A 19120-nucleotide genomic window follows, 5' to 3' on the forward strand; every position below is an offset into this window, starting at 1 on the left:
AACAAAAATAGCTTAGTGAATTTTTGATCACAGCCAACTCTGAGATTTAAAATCGCGTACCGACTTTAAGTAACAGCCATTGTTTTATTTAAATTTATTTACCCGATTTTATTTTACTTCTTACCGCATGGATTATCAATTATTATTTTGAAAAAAAAAACATAACCCGAATGTTATAAGTGGTTATGAGAAAAATTAAATTAAATGATAAAGACCGGTGCTATTATCGGTGATTATCTTTTCTTCCTACGGATGAACGATGTGGATTTGATGTATGCATAACCAAGAACGTGACCAAAAATTTAGAAAACCAATCCTGTAGGGGGCAATTTCACTCAACGTGAAGTTTTTTGAAATTTTTTTTTGGTCAGTCTGTAAATAATATTTTCGTACGTTATATACGATATTGATTATGTAAATCTTAAAAAATGACATTTTCTCCAATATCTTATTAACATCAAAAATGTTTCACTTTAAAATATTACCTATGCACACGCAGACTTATTATATTAATTAAAATCACACTTTTCTACTATAAATATAAAATAGCAAACACTTCTACGTAATTCCAAGCTTATAATTGAAAGAATTAACTTGTTTTGGCAAAAGGAATTTAAGTACAAATGACAAGTGGGTATTATTCACAGAAAGTGCAATCAGTTACCATATTTCTTTTCTCAGAAGACTCAAAGTAATTGATCGTCAAAGAAATTCAAGTAAATCAAATGTCTTAGATTTTTCTAAGATTAGAGCTTGAAAAATGCTCAATAACAGAATAATGATGGAATGCGTTTAAAAACATGCTCATGCGCATGACAAAAATAAATCCAAAAAGGCCAGAAAGACGTCGACGCCTGTACGGTATAGTACCTATGTATTTTTTTTTTTTGGAATCTGAGCCCACCATCCACCCGCAGCAGTTATAGAGTCCTGAGGGACTCTCTGTCAGCTGCACATAGAGGAAAATCTTCAAAATATTTCTGAAGAAATAAATATTGCTCTATTCAATTAATGAGGGGGGAGGAGGATGTACGGACAGAGGCCGACACTTCGTCCCCACCCCTCGGGATCCCCTCATTACCTCTTTTAATTTTAATAAAATAAAAACAATAAGAACACAACAAAAAAAAAAAAAATAACACTGTTTCCAAGAATAAAAAAAAACAGAATACAATTTAAGACGAACACTAACAATGACTTAAAGACTAAAGTAATAGAGAACTAGTAACTAATATTTAAAAACAAAAAACACCGTTATATACATTAAGAGAAGAAAAAAAAACCATTAATAAAGAAGGACTTCCTGGGTTAACAAAGGCAGAGGATCCAAATACCACCCCCGTAAGGGGAGGACAAAACACAAAAGAACGTGTGCGTTCCGCTCGGAAGGAAGCACAGTCCTGGCCGTATCAGCATCCCACAGGAACAGCAGCCTGTCCCACCAAATCAATCTCACCTAGGCGTCCGCGCATCTGAGGAGTTCCCAACGAGATACCCAAGTCCGGACAAACCGACGGAAGAGTGCAAAATTCGTACTGTTGGCCATCAGATCCACATTCCACGCTGGTCGCATGACCCCTGTCAGACCATTCAGCATCTCATCTCTGGCGTCATCCAATAGCACACAATGCCACAGGATGTGTTCGGCTGATTGATGTTCATCGCCGCAAGCACAGCCCGAAACAGAGGAAAGTCCAAGCTTATAAAGCTTGTCTCTAAACTCCCCGTGACCAGAGACCATTTGTGCAGTATGATGATCAAAAACCAAAAACTCGCTACACATCCTGTGTCTGATGGAAGGTAAAAAAGACCACGTCCATCTCCCTGTTCGTGCCATATCCCATCTATTCTGCCATTGATTGAGAGTTAAGCCTCGCATGACGTTACATAACTCGCTAAATCCTGTCTCGGAAGGGCGCAGCACGATACCGAAGTATTCCAAACTCTCTCCTTTCCTCACAGACCGTTTTGCTACTGCCTCTCTGGTCTCCAAGTCTATCGGGAGAACTCCTGCGAGCACAGGAAGGGTCTCAGACGCCACAGTCCGATATGCCCTTGTCAGTGCCAGCAAGGGAACCCTCTGTCCACGAAGCAGTGCCAGTCTAGCCACCCCGATATCCAAACGATGTACCCATACCTGAGCCGCATACGTAACCTGAGCCACATAGGATCCACGATATAGTATCCGCAGGGCTGGAAAACGAATACCCCATTCAACACAACTTAGGCGACGCAAATGGAAAAACAAATTTTTAGCCTTTACCGAGGCGGTCTTGATGTGCGTGAGGAACGACTGAGATCTGTCCAGTTGAACACCAAGATACCGGACATGGTCCTGAAACCTGATGCTCTTCCCGTCCATCTTTACATTTACGTACCTATGTATTATATGTATATACATTTACGCCTCGTCCTAATACAACGCAAATACGCGATCATCGCGCGAATTAATGACGTAATCAAACTGCCATGGCGAAAATTGGGAGTCCTAATACAATGTTCTGCAAATTGTGTGCCCCGGCACACTGGTGTACCATGGTGATTAGTTGGTGTGCCGAGGAAAAAAGTCTAGTTTTGTGAAAACAATTGCTCCAAATTTTGATTGCCTGCGCTTAATTAAATAGGCTCACATTTCGCATTTAACAAATGTTCAATATGTTTCCATAATATGGTAAATATGCACCTTTGAAATTTCTTAAGTTAGTAGCTTGTAGCGTGTACCTTGAATAGAAAAAAATGCGGCACACTGTCCTAATAGATAGCCGAGCGAGTCCTTGTTCACGCAATGTCCTTTGTTCGTCCCCGAAGATGCGACGCGACTATCGCGCGAATCTCAATTAAGACACCGATTCTATCAAAATTGCGCATCAACGACGCGCGACTACATCGCGCGAATGCTTTTTCGAAATCTGTATGTTTAATCGCGGATTCGTACGAGTAAAATTCGGGAAAACGCGTGATGATTGCGTAATTGCGTAAGTTCAGTTTCTTTTTGTAGTGTATTTCATCAGTTAGTGTTCTAGGTATATCCTCTCTGATGCTGCAAAGCGATCCGAAACCTCCCAGAAAGGAAGGTCACACTGCTCGATATCCAGATATATCCTTGTTAGCTTTTTAAAAGTTCATCCCGCATTTCTCTCTAACCTTGAACATGTCCATCTCAATCTGCTGGAATCCTTTGGAAGCCAGGTTCAAGGAGGTGAAGAATAAGCAGCAAGTCGTGCCCAGAACGCCGATGACGGGGAAGTTGGTGAGGAGCAGCGGGCTGCAAGCGACGAAGCTGCTCCAGAACACGAGCGCCACCGCCAGCTCCCTTTTGTTGAGGTTTTCTAGCCTGTTGGATACGTTCACGAAGCGCCCTGCCAATTTGATCGCAATATTAAATTAAACAATCGTAAAACTTAATTCAAAAACTGCCTACGCCGGGGCACTTCTAGAAAATTTGGTGGTGGTTTTACAAACTTGTATTTATTTAGATTCATATTAACTGGGATATTGAAAGCTTTTAAATGTAAATAAACAGTTAAATTGGGATACATTTTTTTTCTTCTGTAAAGTTTGCAACTTAATTCATAAAACAACAAAAAAATTGTTTGCAAGAGAAGGTCTGTCAGGAAGCCTAGATGCTTCTGAATCAGATCTGGGAATGCGGTGGAACAGCTTTCAATAAATATACTTGTATGGTTATATTTACAACCTCGGGTACCGTAGCCATTATTCCTGTTTATTCCCTTTTCCCTCCCTCATAGTACATAGTAGTCCTTTCCCATATTGCAGTAATATCCTTCAATCTGAGCATCACATCAAACATACTTCGCTGCTATATCTGGGATGCAGGACAAGTAGTCTGCGTTTGCATAATCAAGATCGATTAACACGACGTCAATTCGATGCAATGCACCACTCAAAAATGAGTAAGATGAAGGATATGAATAACCGAGCGGGTTTTGCAGTTTACAATATAATTTTGCCGTAAATACGCCTGAGTATAGGCAATTTGCTATACACGTTGGTTCATTTTTAACAGCTAAAATGCACATTCCTGCTAAACAAATACCATCAAAACTCACCGTGTTTTTCGAAATCTTTGAGCTGTTCTTCTTTGTTCTTCCACTTGTCGTTTAACCAAACCCCCAATCCCTCATCATCCTTTGGGAGAGACTCAGCAGCATGCCTGTGTAAAGATAAAAAAACTTATAAATATCTAGAACCATCTATTTTAAGTTCCAATTTTTTAACAATTGAAGAAAAGTTAAAAACGAGCTTTTGTATATTTTTAAATAGGCCTTACTCGCAATAATAGAGTTCATTAAGAGGCTGGCTGCGCTGAGAGTCGGATGTCAGGTTACGCTCATTTTTTTTTTAGAATACATGTTGAATTTTATTGTTTTCTTTGAGAATGTATTATGTATTGAAAAAATATTTTTTTAATTCCTTACATTTCTATTCAAAACTGTTTTCTTTTCAAAATTTATTTCGAAGAAAAACTTATTTTTTCAATACGAAAATGGTGCAAGAAAATAAAATCAATTGCGTCAAATGTTACCTGGGTTTAAAGAAAATTAAGTTGCGATTTATCGGATACTGGACCTTAAGATTTTTTATTAAAGAAAAACATAAATTTATTAACCGGAGACCACTTTTAAAGTATTGTACAAAAGCTTTTCTTGGTCCTTAATTAGGTCTATTTCTACATCGAATGAAGGAACCGACAAAGAGACTTGCGTCCTCAGGTTGCATATGCAGCGTGCGGTGCACGAACTACACTCTTTGCTCACCTTTTGATAGTGAAGTGCACTTCCGGTGGAAATCTTCCCAATACGAGATCTAGCAGTCGGCAGCCATTGCATCCCGCGTAGGCCACTGTGATGTCATACACGGCCTCGAGATCTTTTCCTATCGTGCGGGTGAGGTGGGTGAAGCCCCGCGTGCGCGGGTGGAGAACGTGGCGGTACATCTAGTTGAAAATAAAAATTATTTAATTTTTTTTTTGTAACACTCATTATTTTTGCTCTTACAACGCATTGCAATGTCCACTAGATTTGAAATGGACCTTTTTGACAAAAAAAGTCTTCGGAAATTTTATCATACATATCGCTCACTCCTTTCAACAACGCCATATTTCAAAAATCGTCAATTTAGAGTTGTGCATGTTTTCGAAATGCCCAGAAAATGTACTATATCCCAGCAAAAGCGGCATATTTTTAAGTTAATATTTATCCGCTATAGGGCAGAAAGTGTTGTTTTTGCATTTTGAAGGATTGTATAATTATTTTTTTTAAATAAACAAAATATTTTTCAAATTGAGGAAAAACATTTAGGTTTTACCTAAAAAGATCTGTTGGACAGTAAAAAGTTCAATAAGTGGCTTGATATTTATTTTAATACATTTTATTATATTTTTAAACTTAAAAAACGATCTCCTGAAAAATCAAGTTTTTTTGATATATGACGTTGCTGAAAGGAGTGAGCAATATAAGAAAAACCACAGCATTAAAACTGTTTAATTTGAAAAATCGATCGGTCACTAACCGGTAGTTTATTTTGGATGGCAAATGCGTCGCTTTTATTAATATTGTTTTCCGTCAGATCAGTTCCTTCCGGAAAGAGGAGGAGATGGTATTTGTAGTTGAGTTTGCCCATGTATTGCGCTACTTCCCGCATTGTGGTTTCATCTTTCCTCCAGTCCCTCTTGATGAACGTGAAGCAGTTCATCTGCATCACCCATCCTGAAACGATTATTAAAATAACAAAAAATTGTTTTATTTATGCAAAACTGAATGATGTGCACCTTTTCTACCGTTACGCTACACCATCTTTGAAACTGGAAGTGTAGATACCGACAAAGGCAAAATAAAGGTATGGGTAAATGATCAAGAGTTAATTCTATGAAGCCAAAAATGGGATTTTGATTTTTTTTTTTCATTCATTCAAACCCCTTATCCACACCCGATGGTGCATAGGGCACTATATCATATAAACGCAGTGTTATCTTGATCATTAACACATAGAGAAAAGGTGATCAGCCCTCCTCTTCAAGTACCAGTCCAGGGTGATATTGAATTAGAGTGAAAAATCACCTATATTTACTTGACTCCCCCTGAGAATCGAACCCGGGACATCCAGTAATAGTAGTAAATAAGATAAAGTCTCTCTCTAAAGCAATATAAAACCTTGTTTAAAGGTGGAGACTGACTGAAGCATTTCGTCTTAACGTAACACGTTAAGATGCGAGCATTCAGGCAGTCAGTACGCCCAGCCGAGCGCTCCATCCATAGTTTCGGATGCTTGGTGATGCTCGCCGCGAGCGATGTTACGACCTTATGTTACGACGAAATGCTCCGGTCAGTCGTCACTTTAAGAGTGACAGCAAGGTTTCTAATTTGTAAATGAGGGTGTCCATTTACCGGGTCCAGGTATATGCCTTATTTCATCCTTCAGGACATATTTCATCTTGGTTTGTTGATTGAACGCGTCCCAAACACTCCACTCTCTGGTCGGCACATCTGCGTTCATGTCAGATACAGCATATGTCCTGTCGGAATTCCTGTCCGCGTGGTTTTGTCGGTTATTTTGCAGAGAGTCGCAAGTTCCCGTGTGGGTAGAGTCAGTGAGATATTTTTTCTTCTTCGTCGCGTGGAACATGCATAGCCATATATAGTTCCAGTCCACTCGGGTTCTGTGGTTCATAACGATGATAGCCATCTCGTCAGGATCCACAGCATCTCCGTGGACGATGATCTTTGTTCCGAATACCAGTTGTAGCATAGCCTGAAAATTTTGATAATTAATTAAATACATGAATCTCATGAAGTGTCGGATTGTGGTCCCGTGGTTAGTGTCACGGACTCTTGAGTAAATACAAATTCAAGGATATTTTCTAGCGTTTCTCATGTATGTAAATATAATCCAGGATTCGGACCTCACATACAAACGAAAGAGTTTTTGCTCAATAAAAAGCTTCTTTCATCTCGTCACAGATGTCTCTAGTGAAATTCTAGTAAATTCAAGCAGTTTGTTTCGAAATTAAACAATATAATTAGAAGTTCCAAGAATTTAAGTAGTACGGTTGTCAATCATGGGTGGTATTGGTGAATGTTACACTGTGTAAAGTGATCACTTAACCAAGCCTATGACGGCTGTAAGCCCTGTAAATGCCCAGACTTCCATATAATTCTTCATCTATGTTGAGATGTCAAAAAGAATTTGAATTGAATTAAAAAATCACATATAATTTAATGAATTTTATTTGTTTTTTATTAGATTTAAAGTGATTTATAGTACTTACAGTTGGATATAGTTCCCAAAATGCAAAGATTTTATCAGTGGCCTTCCTGAAGGTCACGTTGCTCAAAGCCAAAACGCCCATAACAGGCGCGTATATTATCATAAAACCTGAAAAAAGTTCATTAAATCGTCAGTATTTCTCAAATATTGTGTACTAGGTACAGTAAATCCCCCTACAACTTTGACAAAGGTACCCTTTTAGCTTAAAAAAAATTATAAGAGGATTTTTAAAAGGGTTTTTTAGAAGAATTGTAAGAAGGAATTTTATAAGGGTTTTCAATTGTATTCTTGCATTGTGACTAGTGGAAATGAATGTGATGAGTCATTTAAAATTGAAATACAACATAAAAAATATTTATTTCCCTATAACACCCCCTCCGATAACGCGGTACCTATTTCAGCATTATAGGGACGTTAACTCTATTCTTTTTAAGGTGTTCCGTAACATAAAACCTTCATTTTATATCTTAAACTGTCTTTAAGATATAAAACGTGTGTAAAAAATATTTTAGTGTGAATAAACCATATTAACATTCCACAAAAAAATTCAAAGTTCTTCATACTAAAAATATCGATAACTTTGAAAAGAAAAAGATGGATATTTATATTCCATGAATAAAACGTTGATGAAATTTAATTGAGTTATCTTTTTTAAGTTGTATTAAATGTGGTATTGTATGTACGCATTGCTAAAGAATTATGTTAAAAAGAAATATGTATTTCGTGTAAACAAATACATAAATATATGTATTTCGTAAACATTGGTATTTCGGTCTCACCTGTTTTTTGTACTCGTATAATGGAAGGTTCCCGCGAGAACCATCTTCTATACTCCCGCGCATGCGCAAATGAGTTAATGAGCATATTTTGGTTTTTGCGCATAATTCTTTCCATCAATTCGCGCTTTTTTGAACATTTCCCGGCGCATGCGTAAAAGTACGTTGGAGAAAAATTACATTTTACTACTTTAAACAGACGTTATACAATCTGTGATATTACAGAATGTAATAAAACTAATGTGCAGTGTTGGCACTGCTAATTTAGGCAGTGGCCACGCAGCGGGTTTCACGGGGGCTTCAAAAGTAAAACGTTTATTTTAAAATATTATAAGTAGAAATTAAAATATTGCAATCAACGTCGATTTAGCTTTGAGCACGTAACAAAGCAGTTTTCGTGATTTTGAATTTGTTTTTTTTTTACGGAATTTGATTGTCTATGAAGGGAATATCTTGAAAAGGCAACTGTTTTCAAAGGAGTCGCTTAAACAATCCAAAATGATGAATTAGATGCAATTTTTCACGTTTGTAATAATTAATAATTAAAAATAAAATAAATTTTTGAGGTAGACCTTTTTTAAATGCCACATTTTTTTGTCAAATGTACTCTCACATGTGTCGGCACAAATGCATTTTATCTATTTAATTTTTTTTTAAGTTGTATAAATATATGCTATTGTATGACTTATAACTAAAGAGTTATGTATATTAAAAGAAAAATATATGAAAATACTACTGTAAATGAATAATATGCAAGCAAAATTATTAAATTGTAGAATTCTGTATTACTAATTGTATATAATAATGTATTGATTTTATTCGAGTAACAGCATTTCACCTTGTAAGAATATTGATTTCATTTTACATCTCTAAACCCTCATCCCCACCCAATGGTGCACAGGGGACTGCATCATATAAACGCAGTGTTATCTTGATCGTTAACACATGAAGGAAAGGTGAAAAGCTCTCCGCTCCAGGGTTATATTGATATGAGTGAAAAAATCACTTATATTTGTTTGATCCCCTCCTCCCCCTGGGAATCGAACCCGGGACCACCAGAACGGTAGCCGTGCGTGCTGACCATCACACTACGTAACGCTGGAGGTGGACCAAATTATCAAAATATTATTAAAATCATTTTTATGACAAATGCACCTGCGCCTCTAACACAAGGGCAAGCAAAATTATTTCTTTGTAGAATTTTGTTTAACTAATTGTATATCATAATGTTACAATTTTATTTGACTTAAGGCTGTTTCACGTTGTAAAAATATGAAATCGATTTTACTTACCATACAATATGCTGAAGAACCAAAAGGAACAAAAAATAACACCCCTACAAACATCCATCAGCCCCATCTTGAAATTATTTCATGTGATGCCGTGTTGTTGATTTGCTGAAGCTCACTGAAATTATGAACAGAAACCTATTTTTATTTTTAGCAGATCATTATGTAAAATTTTGTGTTTTAAATACCCTCGTGCAAAACACACTCATAAAAATAAAGAATACCTTACTTAGTGACTTTTTGTAAATTTTAAATTCGAAAACTAACTACCATATGTTCTTTCCTATTCCGAGAATTCTAAGATATGGCAATGAATACGGGCCATTGGTTGATATTTTTAGTACTTCAATCAAATATCTTTAAGTCAAAATTTAAAAGAGCACTTTTTGGATCTCTTGGTATGAATTTTGTCTTTGCACTATTTCGTGTCTGTTTGCTGTGCTGGCCGGAGTTGTGGGCGTCTGTGTACCGGCCAACGTCGGGTCGGAATCGGATCTAGCTGACTAATTGAACTAAATACTAATCCCTTTCACTGCCCACGCCGGGGTACTTCTAGAAAATTTGGTGACGGATTTACAAACTTGTATTTTATTTAGATTGGCAGTGACAGGAATATTGAAATCTTTTAAATGTAAATTCACAGTAAAATCAGGATACAATTTTATATTGTTTCACATTTTCAATAAATTTCGCAACTTAGTTCAACAACAAAAAATTGCTTTGCAAGAGCAGATCTGTCAGGAAGCCTAGATGCTTCTGTATCAGATCTGGGCATGCGGTGGAAAAGCTTTCAATGGTATGAATTTTATGGTGATTATTAGCTTAACTAATTTATACCGTTTTTTCCACCAAGTTTTGATTTTTTTATTACTATCTTAATTTTTTTTCAAATTATATAATCATTTATTATTATTTTCTACGTAATATTCTTATACTTTTTGTAAAAGGCAGGAATGCCGTAAATAAATAAATAAATATTATTTGTGATTTAAAAATGTTATGTTGACCGTGTTCGAGCTGTAAGCGGCGTTCGCTGACGATGTCGTAAATAACTGAAGACAAGACTTTGCGTTATTCAATTTGAGTTAAAGCATCGTCTGACAGACGCAGGCAGAGAAGCCTTAAAACTAAAACGTTTCAGAATCAGAGCTTAAGATAAGCCGCTGGCATTTATAGTAGGGTTTCAGTTCACAATCGATACATTATATCCTTCCTTTTTAACCCTCATCCGCACCCTATGGTGCATGGGGCACTGCATTATATAAAATTATCAATTATCTTGATCGTTAACACATGAAGGTGATCAGCCCTCCGCTTCAGGTACCAGTCCAGGGTAATATAGAATAAATATTAGATATAAAAAAAAACATCAGAATTGCCCAGGCCAATTGAGATTCATAAATCCTACTTGAATTCATTTTGGAATTGGCAGGAAACAAATTTGCAATGCCAGTTTTGGGAAAATTAATAAGATTTCGTAAATAAAGCCAAAAATGGGATTATGAATTTAATTTTTTTCATTCATTCAAACCCCTTATCCACACCCGATGGTGGCATAGTACACTGTATCATATAAACGCAGTGTTATCTTGATCGTTAACACATGAAGGAAAGGTGATCAGCCCTCCGCTTCAGGTACCAGTCCAGGGTAATATAGAATAAATATTAGAGTGAAAAATCACTATTTTTATTTGACCCCCCCCTGGGAATCGAACCCGGAACATTCAATACGGTAGCCGAGCGTGCTGACCATTATACTAAGGAGGCAGACATTATATATTCTCATAAATTTATATTGTCATCTAACCAAAAATGTATATTTTCATGATCACTCTTAATTATTATTAAGCATATGTTTGGATGTAAACTTATATTAGTGTATGTATTGACCTTATAAACTTATATTACATGTGTATATTGACCTAGTAAACTTGTATAACCTTGTAAAATTATATTACCTTATAAAAATATATTACCTGAAAAAGAAAAATTCAGAAAAAAACGGGGTTTGTATTTTTGGGAGATTCATCGTGGTTTCAGCATATTGATTATGAAATTATACTTATTATCATATTTAGAATTTCCACAATAATTCACTGGATGAATGTGCATCAAAACGATGTACGATAGATGTTCAAATGATGAAATAAGAAAATAATGTAAGGATATGCATTTTCCATCAAATTAAGAAACACGAGTTGAAATGATTGACATATGTTATGAATGAGTGAGGCAAGAACGGTAATCTATGAGGCGAATGTAATTGTAAGTGAAAGCAGGAGAAGACTGAAGAAGACTTAGCATGTTCAAGTATTTCGAATATAGTTACTCGGGCGTAAACAGGTCAGAACTCGGAATAATCGGCGTGTATGGGAAAAAATGCATCAATATGGAAGGGGCAAATAATGTTTGCAAATACAGGGTAGTATGGCGTTTAATAATCTCTGCCTACCCCTGCGGGGAACCGACGTGGTAGTTAAATATTCAGAAAATATTACTTTTTTATTTTGATTGAGAAATAATTAATTTGTTGGAGAGAACTGTCCTTCATTCATCCATTTTATTAATCCATATCCGCTCCCTTGTGGACCATATGGAAACTACAAACTGTTTCCAGGGTCTTCTGTTGGTTGCTAGCTACCTTGCATCCTCCCAAGTCAAGCCAAACAAATTAAAAAGTGTACTTGTTCAAGATACAACGACAATAGTTTTAAAAGAATCCTGCTACCATATTGAAAGTATTTCAGCAACCATATGTTGTGATTTTTTCCGAAATTAGAAGTGTTTTCTTATTCGTTTTTTCCAAAGTAATATCTAAAAGGCTGTTTTATTATTGAATTCTTGCTTTAAAAAGATGTTTGCATTAATTTTTTTACCCACCTGTACGACCTTTTTGAGGCGTAACTGATTACATTGGAAAATTCCAACTAAATATAGCACTGCTTTTCACTTTACCAATCAATACACGTGATATGTCGCTCACTCCTTTCAAGAACGTCATAAATAAAAAAAATAGATTTTTCAAGAGAACGTTTTTAAAGTTTGAAAATATAATAAAATGTATTAAAAATAAATATCAAGCCACTTATTCAACTTTTTCTGTGCAACAGATCTTTTTAGGTAAAACCTTAATGTTGTTTCTCCATTTGAAAAATGTTAAGTATATTTAAAAAAATAATTAAACAATACCTTTTCTTCAAAATGCAAAAACAACACTTTCTGCCCCGTAGCAGGTAAATATTAAGTAAAAATCTGAGCAATTCGAAAACATGCACAAGTAAAAATTGTCTATTTTTGATTTATGACGTTCTTGAAAGAAGTGAGCGATGTATATAAAAATACACCACAAACTTAAAAAATGGAAATCAGCATTAAACCTGTTGATTTAAAACAAATAAACAAATAAATGTGTTACATTTCCGTTTTCAATATGTTAACAGCCGTCCATTTCCGTTTTTCTTTATCTCCGTTCGCGACGAAGCAACAAGCTTTTAAAATTTATGCAAAACCAGTCATGGCCTTTTAATTGCTTTCTCGCAAACCGAGTGTGTACGTAAAACAAAATAAGCTGTCACCAAATTATTATTTAGAGGTATTTCACTCACCACTTTGTGTGTGTGCAAAACCAAAATCCCACTTGCTAAGGACGTCCAAACATTTTCACTGGTCGGCTCCTCTCTCAGCTCTATCGAGAAAATTCCCGGCCGAACAAACCCGGTAGTCACCTAGAAATTATTATTCTTATTCCGTATCATAGCGACGGTACATCTACTGTTCGCAATCCAGAATCCCTTGTCCTATTTAACTTTAAAAAACATATTCGATAAAGCTACTTCGGCAGAGAAGGCGTAAAGCGCAAATTCCCGCGCGTTACTCGAGCGCATGTGATGTTATGGAATTAGGCGGGGGAAGAAAATCAATACAGCTTCCTAGCCGGTCCACGGTTGCAATATTTCCCCCTCATTTATTCTCTTTCACCCCTACCTGCCTGAGATGGAAAATTTGAATACCCCTCTCCCTCTTTCTCTCTGTGTTGCCATCATAAAATAACTGTCAAAAAAATCTGTACAAAAAATAGTACCTACTTACCGAAATTTAGAGCGTAGCTTTTTTTTATTATTTTCCGATAACAAAAGTTTAAATGTACATAATAGTTTAGGACGGAGGCCACTACTGTAATAAATAACATTCCGTGGGGAAAGGAAACGGAGGGGTAATAAAATGTAGGCAAGAGGAAAATAGCAGTAATAAATAGGGCATTCGGGATTGCACACAGCTTCACTTTCGGAATCCCTCATGTAAGAATCTGGAGAGCGGGACTTACCTTCATAAAATTCATGTTCAAGTTACAACCATGGTAATCCGATGTGGTACCCTATGTACCACCAGAGTGCGGATATTGTTATTTTATTTTCTCGATATACACTGATCAATATGAAAACCCTTCTGTCTGCAAAAAAAGTGTAATAATCTAACTAACTAAATGCCATAAATGAAACTTACTTTTTTCATACATTATATATATGTACATTTTTTGAGTGGTTATATTATTTTTTTGTATTAAATTAGTGACAATCTCTTTTGGGTTTCCTATATCGCTCACTCCTTTCAACAACGTCATATATCTAAAATCGTCAATTTTCAGTTGTGCATGTTTTCCGAATATCCTGAAAATATATTTTTAACTTAATATTTACCCGCTACGGGGCAGAAGTGTTTTTTTTTGCATTTTGAAGAAAAGGAAATGTATAAAATTTTTTTTTTAAATAAACTAAACATTTTTCAAATGGAGAAAAAACTTTCAGATTTAACCAAAAGGATCTGTTGCACAGTAAAAAGTTCAACAAGTGGCTTGATATTTATTTTTAATACATTTTATTATATTTTTAAAGTTTAAAAACGATCTCCTGAAAAATCAAGTTTTTTGATAAATGATGTTGTTGAAAGGAGTGAGCGATATGCTGAATTCAAATGTAAAACAAAATCTTGGAAACTAAACGCTGTCTAGTATTTACTCAAACCTGTAGAACATAGTCCATACATGTATGTGCTCCATCAAATATATTCCACGCCTAAACCTAAGGATCCGTAACACAGGACTGATCACCTTGCCTTCTCAATAGATGGTACCCAATGCACCATCAGGGCTCGGATAGGGTTAAGTGCACTTAAGGGTAAAACCAGGTTTTATTTTATTTTTTGTGTGCGGAGTACATTTTCACGATGATAATCTGGTATTACTATTTTACATTAACATTTAACTTACCATCACACCGCTTCTCCTCTTCGCAGGAGTAGGCAGAGACAATAGAACGCCACACTAAACTGTCTTTACAAACAATCTTCGCCTCTTCCACATTCATGCATCTCTTCATACATACACATACAGTTCACATATACTCCAATATTTATTTAATATTACCCTGAAGCACAGGGCTGATCAGCTTTCCTTCGTGTATTTAACAATCAAGATAACTATTTTTATAATATTCAGTTCCCTATGCATCCTAGGGCGGGAATAGAAGAAGAATATTGAGCCATTATTACCCATTCACAAATATCATCACTCCTGCTTTCGATATTAATGCTCTCTACTACTTTACTTTTTGTGTGGCTGTAAAAAACGATGTTTTAAAACTAACCAACTAACTAACTAACCATCACGCCGCTTCCCTGCAGGGGTAGGCAGAGAGAATCAAACGCCACACCACTCTGTCTTAGCAAACACTGTTACGACTCCTAACCTGACCACTTTCAAGTATTTGGCATACCTGATCGTGCCATGTTTTTCTCGGTCTTCCTCTGTTCCTTTTTCCAATTACATTCGCCTCATAAATTTGTTTCACCGTTCTTTCCTCACTCATTCGTTTCACATGTCCAAACCATCTCAACACACCTTTCTTAATTTTATCGATAATGCTTTGCATTCCTTCATTATTTCACTATTCGAACATCTATCATACATCGTTTTGCCGCACATTCTTCTAAGAGATCGCATTTCGACTGCATTCAGTCTACTTTCATCCTTCTTTTGCCAACTCCATGTTTCACTTCCATACATTAGAATTGGAACCAGGACTCCGTTGTGCACTGCCAGTTTAGCTTCCGCTGATAGGTTTTTATTTACTATAACTGATTTCAGCGCACTATTCACCTTGATGTTTTAAAATGTCATTAATATTTGAAAGGTTGATGCTCTCATGTCCTGTTTGTGTCGTGCTGTATCTGAACTCGAGACAGGATATGTGTAAATCTGGTGAGATTTGGACATCACTGAATAAGTAGTCAAGATCCTGTCTCCCTGTTATTGTAGTCTTCTTCACAAATTTATTTTGTCCTTGTTTTTAGTTTTCTATTATAAACCATGTTCTATAAAATTTAATTCTCGTGTTATTATTGTTTTAAATAGGTCCTATTATTACTACTGGCTCATGTTCTCACCCAATGGTGCATAGGGCACCGCATCAAATTGATGTTATGATGACTTTATTTTTAATTATATCTTTGTATTATATTTATTGCCTTCCCATTCTTGTCCTGAGCTTCAGGTACCAGTCCAATATAAGAGTATAAATTACAATTATATTTATTCTGACCCCCCTGGGAATTGAACCCGGGATCTCCAGCATGGTAGCCGAATAATATTAACCACTAGATTATGGAGGTGGTTGAAATGGACCTAGTCCGTAATTAATGAATAAATAATTTGATCCCCCTGGAATTTTAATACAGTATTGTAGTCAAATACTATAACCACTAATTTATCTGGAGGTGGACGTGAAAATACATATCGCTCACTCCTTTCAAGAACGTCATAAATCAAAAAACTTGATTTTTCAGGAGAACGCTTTTAATATTTAAAAATATAATACAATGTATTAAAAATAAATATCAAGCCACTTATTGATCGTTTTACTGTCCAACAGATATTTTTAGGTAAAACCTGAAGGTTTTTTCTCCATTTGAAAAATATTTAGTTTATTTAAAAAAATAATTAAACAATACCTTTTCTTCAAAATGCAAAAACAACACTTTCTGCCCTGTAGCGAGTAAATATTATGTTAAAAATATGCCACTTTTGCTGGGATATAGTACATTTTTTGGGCATTCCGAAAACATGCACAACTCAAAATTAACGATTTTTGATATATGACGTTATTGAAAGGAGTGAGCGATATAGAAACAATTTGAATGTGAAAGTTCATAAAGAAACAATTTTTTATTTATTCAAAGTTTTGAATAAAGAAATAAATGTGTTGCGCTCGGAAAGGGAATATTATATTGAAAATAATAACACTGGCCAACAATTTACAACTTTTATTTTGTAACAACCATGAAATCACCTGATTTTTATACACTTTGCATAACTGAATTCAAAAACCAAAGCAAAAAAATGTAGCACATTGGATTTTTTAGTTATGGATATTTTTGATTCTAATATAGACTAAAATTTATTATTATTAAAATGTATGGATATATTTAAACATATAACGCTATTGTATTCAATATTAATAAGTCATTATATTTCCACTGTTACTCCATAATTATCAATACTTTTTTTTAATCCTTTAGACCTTAGACTAAATCATGTCTAGATACCAACCACTATTACGGTTTCAACGTGTGGGGTCCATACAAACAATAATATGACTGTAACATCAAGACTTGATGTGATACAAGCTTGTCCCCATATAGACTTTGAATAAGAAGATTAACTTAGTCCAAGTCAGTCATAAAATTTCACAACATTTTGAGTGTGTCCAAATACTTCCAGAATTTCCAAGAATTTGAGTAGCGTGGTTGTCAATAATGGGTAGAATTGGTGAATGTAACACGTGTGTAAAGTGATCACTTAAACCAGCCTATGACGGTCGTCATCCCCGTAAGTGTCCAGACTTCCATATTCTTCTTCATCTTTGATGAGATATCAAAAAATAATATCAAAATTTCAGTTACAAAATCATTGTTGGCCAGTGTAATTGGTGAATAAATAAAACACATATTTATATACAAATGATTTATATTTACTCCATACATTTCTTACAATGGTTTATACACAAATCCCACAGTTAGTACACAGATATTTTATTCAATGAATATGTCATACTGTTTACCTTACTTAATCTGATCATATAATTGTACTTTACATCGAGGTCAACTAGAGCCTTGGGCCTGAAGAAGTATTAGGGTTAGATCTGCCCATTCTTAAAACTGGTTAACACAATAAAAATTAAATGCAAACCTCAACTAAATACGGCTATCACAAGATTCCTACACCCGACTTTACTCTACCGCACTGGAGAACGAGTAGTACTTACTCTAATTACACGGGTAAAATTGTCTTATCTAATTGCTCACTCGAAAATCCATCCACTTCCGCCACTCCGTAAATTGGTTCTTTACAAAAAAAATATTCATCCAACTAGGCTTGAAATGAACAAAATAATAGCGAGCGAAAAGAACTCGTATGTACATAAGCTTTCAACTGCGAGTGGACTGCATATATTTGTAATATAATAAACGGTTATTTATGTTATAAAACAAATGACAAAAAATACATTTTGTTAAAGTTTCCAATGCCATAAACACAAATACAAAATTCACTGTATAAGAATCAGAATTGCACAAAAATAGAAAGACAATATATTTTTTTAAATATTAAAAATATGGAGGTACTTTATTATGTTTGTGAAAAATATCGAGCCTTTCCGGAAAAAAAATATTTTGTACTAGTATTAAAAAAGATTACAATACAGAATTGTTAATATTCTTACTTAACTATTGGAGAGAAAATAGTGTTTTCAGTTATTTACAAAACTCATCCACCACAAACTGGAAACACTACAAACATATATTTTACAGAAAGACTCAATTCTAAAATATTTTAATGTCCCTGCAAAACGATTTTGTTTTTACACTATGGAATCGACTGATTCTGAAAATACACTATTGTTAATAGTTCATAAAATTGAAAGTATTCAGATTTCGTTGCTCCCCACTTCAATGCATTATTACAACTTAATTATGATGTACGAAGAGTGGTAAATAAGTGTTATTTAGATGGGACATAGATAATGGCAATTAGATCTCAACAATTATTTAAAAAAATACTAAACATAAATACGGTGTTGTCAAATTACAAACACTCTATATCAGATATGAAAAAAAACATCAGAATTGCCCAGGCCAATTGAAATTTATAAATCCTTTTTGAATTCATTTTGGAATTGGCAGGAAACAAATTTGCAATGCCAGTTTTGGTAAAATGAATAAGATTTTGTGAATAAAGCTAAAAATGGGATTTTATTAATTTCAAACAGCCGTCAAAAATTATAGGTTTCATAGATTTCACTACAAAATTAAATTGGTTAAGTAACGATATATGATACTATGAAATTACCCGACAATATGAAAAATGATAAAGCAAACAATCCTTAAAATTGCCTTCGTTAGCTACCAATTTGACAAGTAACGCGGCAATAGCAAAAATGCATTTTGTGGAAGAGCAATTCGAAACTTGTAGTCATTTTTATATTGAAATTAAAAGAGTACATCAATAAAATATAAATATAAAAATATATACAAAATATGATTTTGAAAAATATTTTTATCTATGATTTAGTCCAGAATTTGTTTATTGCACAAAACAAAGGTATTTTAAAATATAGAAATAACAATTCATTATTGAGATACGAGGGCATTCTAAGAATATTAGTTATTTTATAAAATTTACAGTAGTTGACTATTGTAACTTTAAGTATTTTCATT

At 34.8% G+C, this 19120-nt stretch overlaps 1 protein-coding gene across 2 annotated transcripts; it reads right to left on the reverse strand.

Moving 5' to 3' along the window:
• Nucleotides 1–356: 356 nt before the first annotated feature.
• Nucleotides 357–13097, reverse strand: LOC148312053 (lysocardiolipin acyltransferase 1-like). 2 transcript variants are annotated; one of them, XR_015839294.1, is made up of 9 exons: nt 12958–13097; nt 9356–9470; nt 7289–7395; nt 6408–6771; nt 5533–5729; nt 4779–4957; nt 4071–4174; nt 2379–3359; nt 357–870 (listed from the first exon to the last, which is right to left on the reverse strand). XR_015839294.1 is itself a non-coding variant. In XM_088277943.1 (8 exons), the coding sequence occupies exons 2-8, from the start codon at nt 9420–9422 to the stop codon at nt 3115–3117; spliced, it is 1263 nt and encodes a 420-aa protein (XP_088134069.1). In that variant the 5' UTR covers nt 9423–9470; nt 12958–13097; the 3' UTR covers nt 878–3114. The 2 variants fall into 2 exon arrangements, 1 of the variants encoding a protein (XP_088134069.1); XM_088277943.1 differs by lacking the exon at nt 357–870 and having other exon boundaries at nt 878–3359.
• Nucleotides 13098–19120: the final 6023 nt, after the last annotated feature.

This window comes from Brachycentrus maculatus, unplaced genomic scaffold (genome assembly GCF_059751285.1).
Source record: "Brachycentrus maculatus isolate JH-2025_06_01 unplaced genomic scaffold, ASM5975128v1 h1tg000050l, whole genome shotgun sequence".
NCBI classification, from domain to species: domain Eukaryota; kingdom Metazoa; phylum Arthropoda; class Insecta; order Trichoptera; family Brachycentridae; genus Brachycentrus; species Brachycentrus maculatus.

Bases quoted from the DNA above. Each gene is read 5' to 3' on its own strand.
- LOC148312053 (XM_088277943.1), bottom strand. From the start codon at position 9,422: ATGGGGCTGATGGATGTTTGTAGGGGTGTTATTTTTTGTTCCTTTTGG. The intron at 4,175-4,778 runs GTGAGCAAAGAG...ATCTTTACACAG, and splicing joins GTGCACTTCACTATCAAAAG to GCATGCTGCTGAGTCTCTCC. The intron at 3,360-4,070 runs GTGAGTTTTGAT...TCAAATTGGCAG, and splicing joins CAAAGATTTCGAAAAACACG to GGCGCTTCGTGAACGTATCC.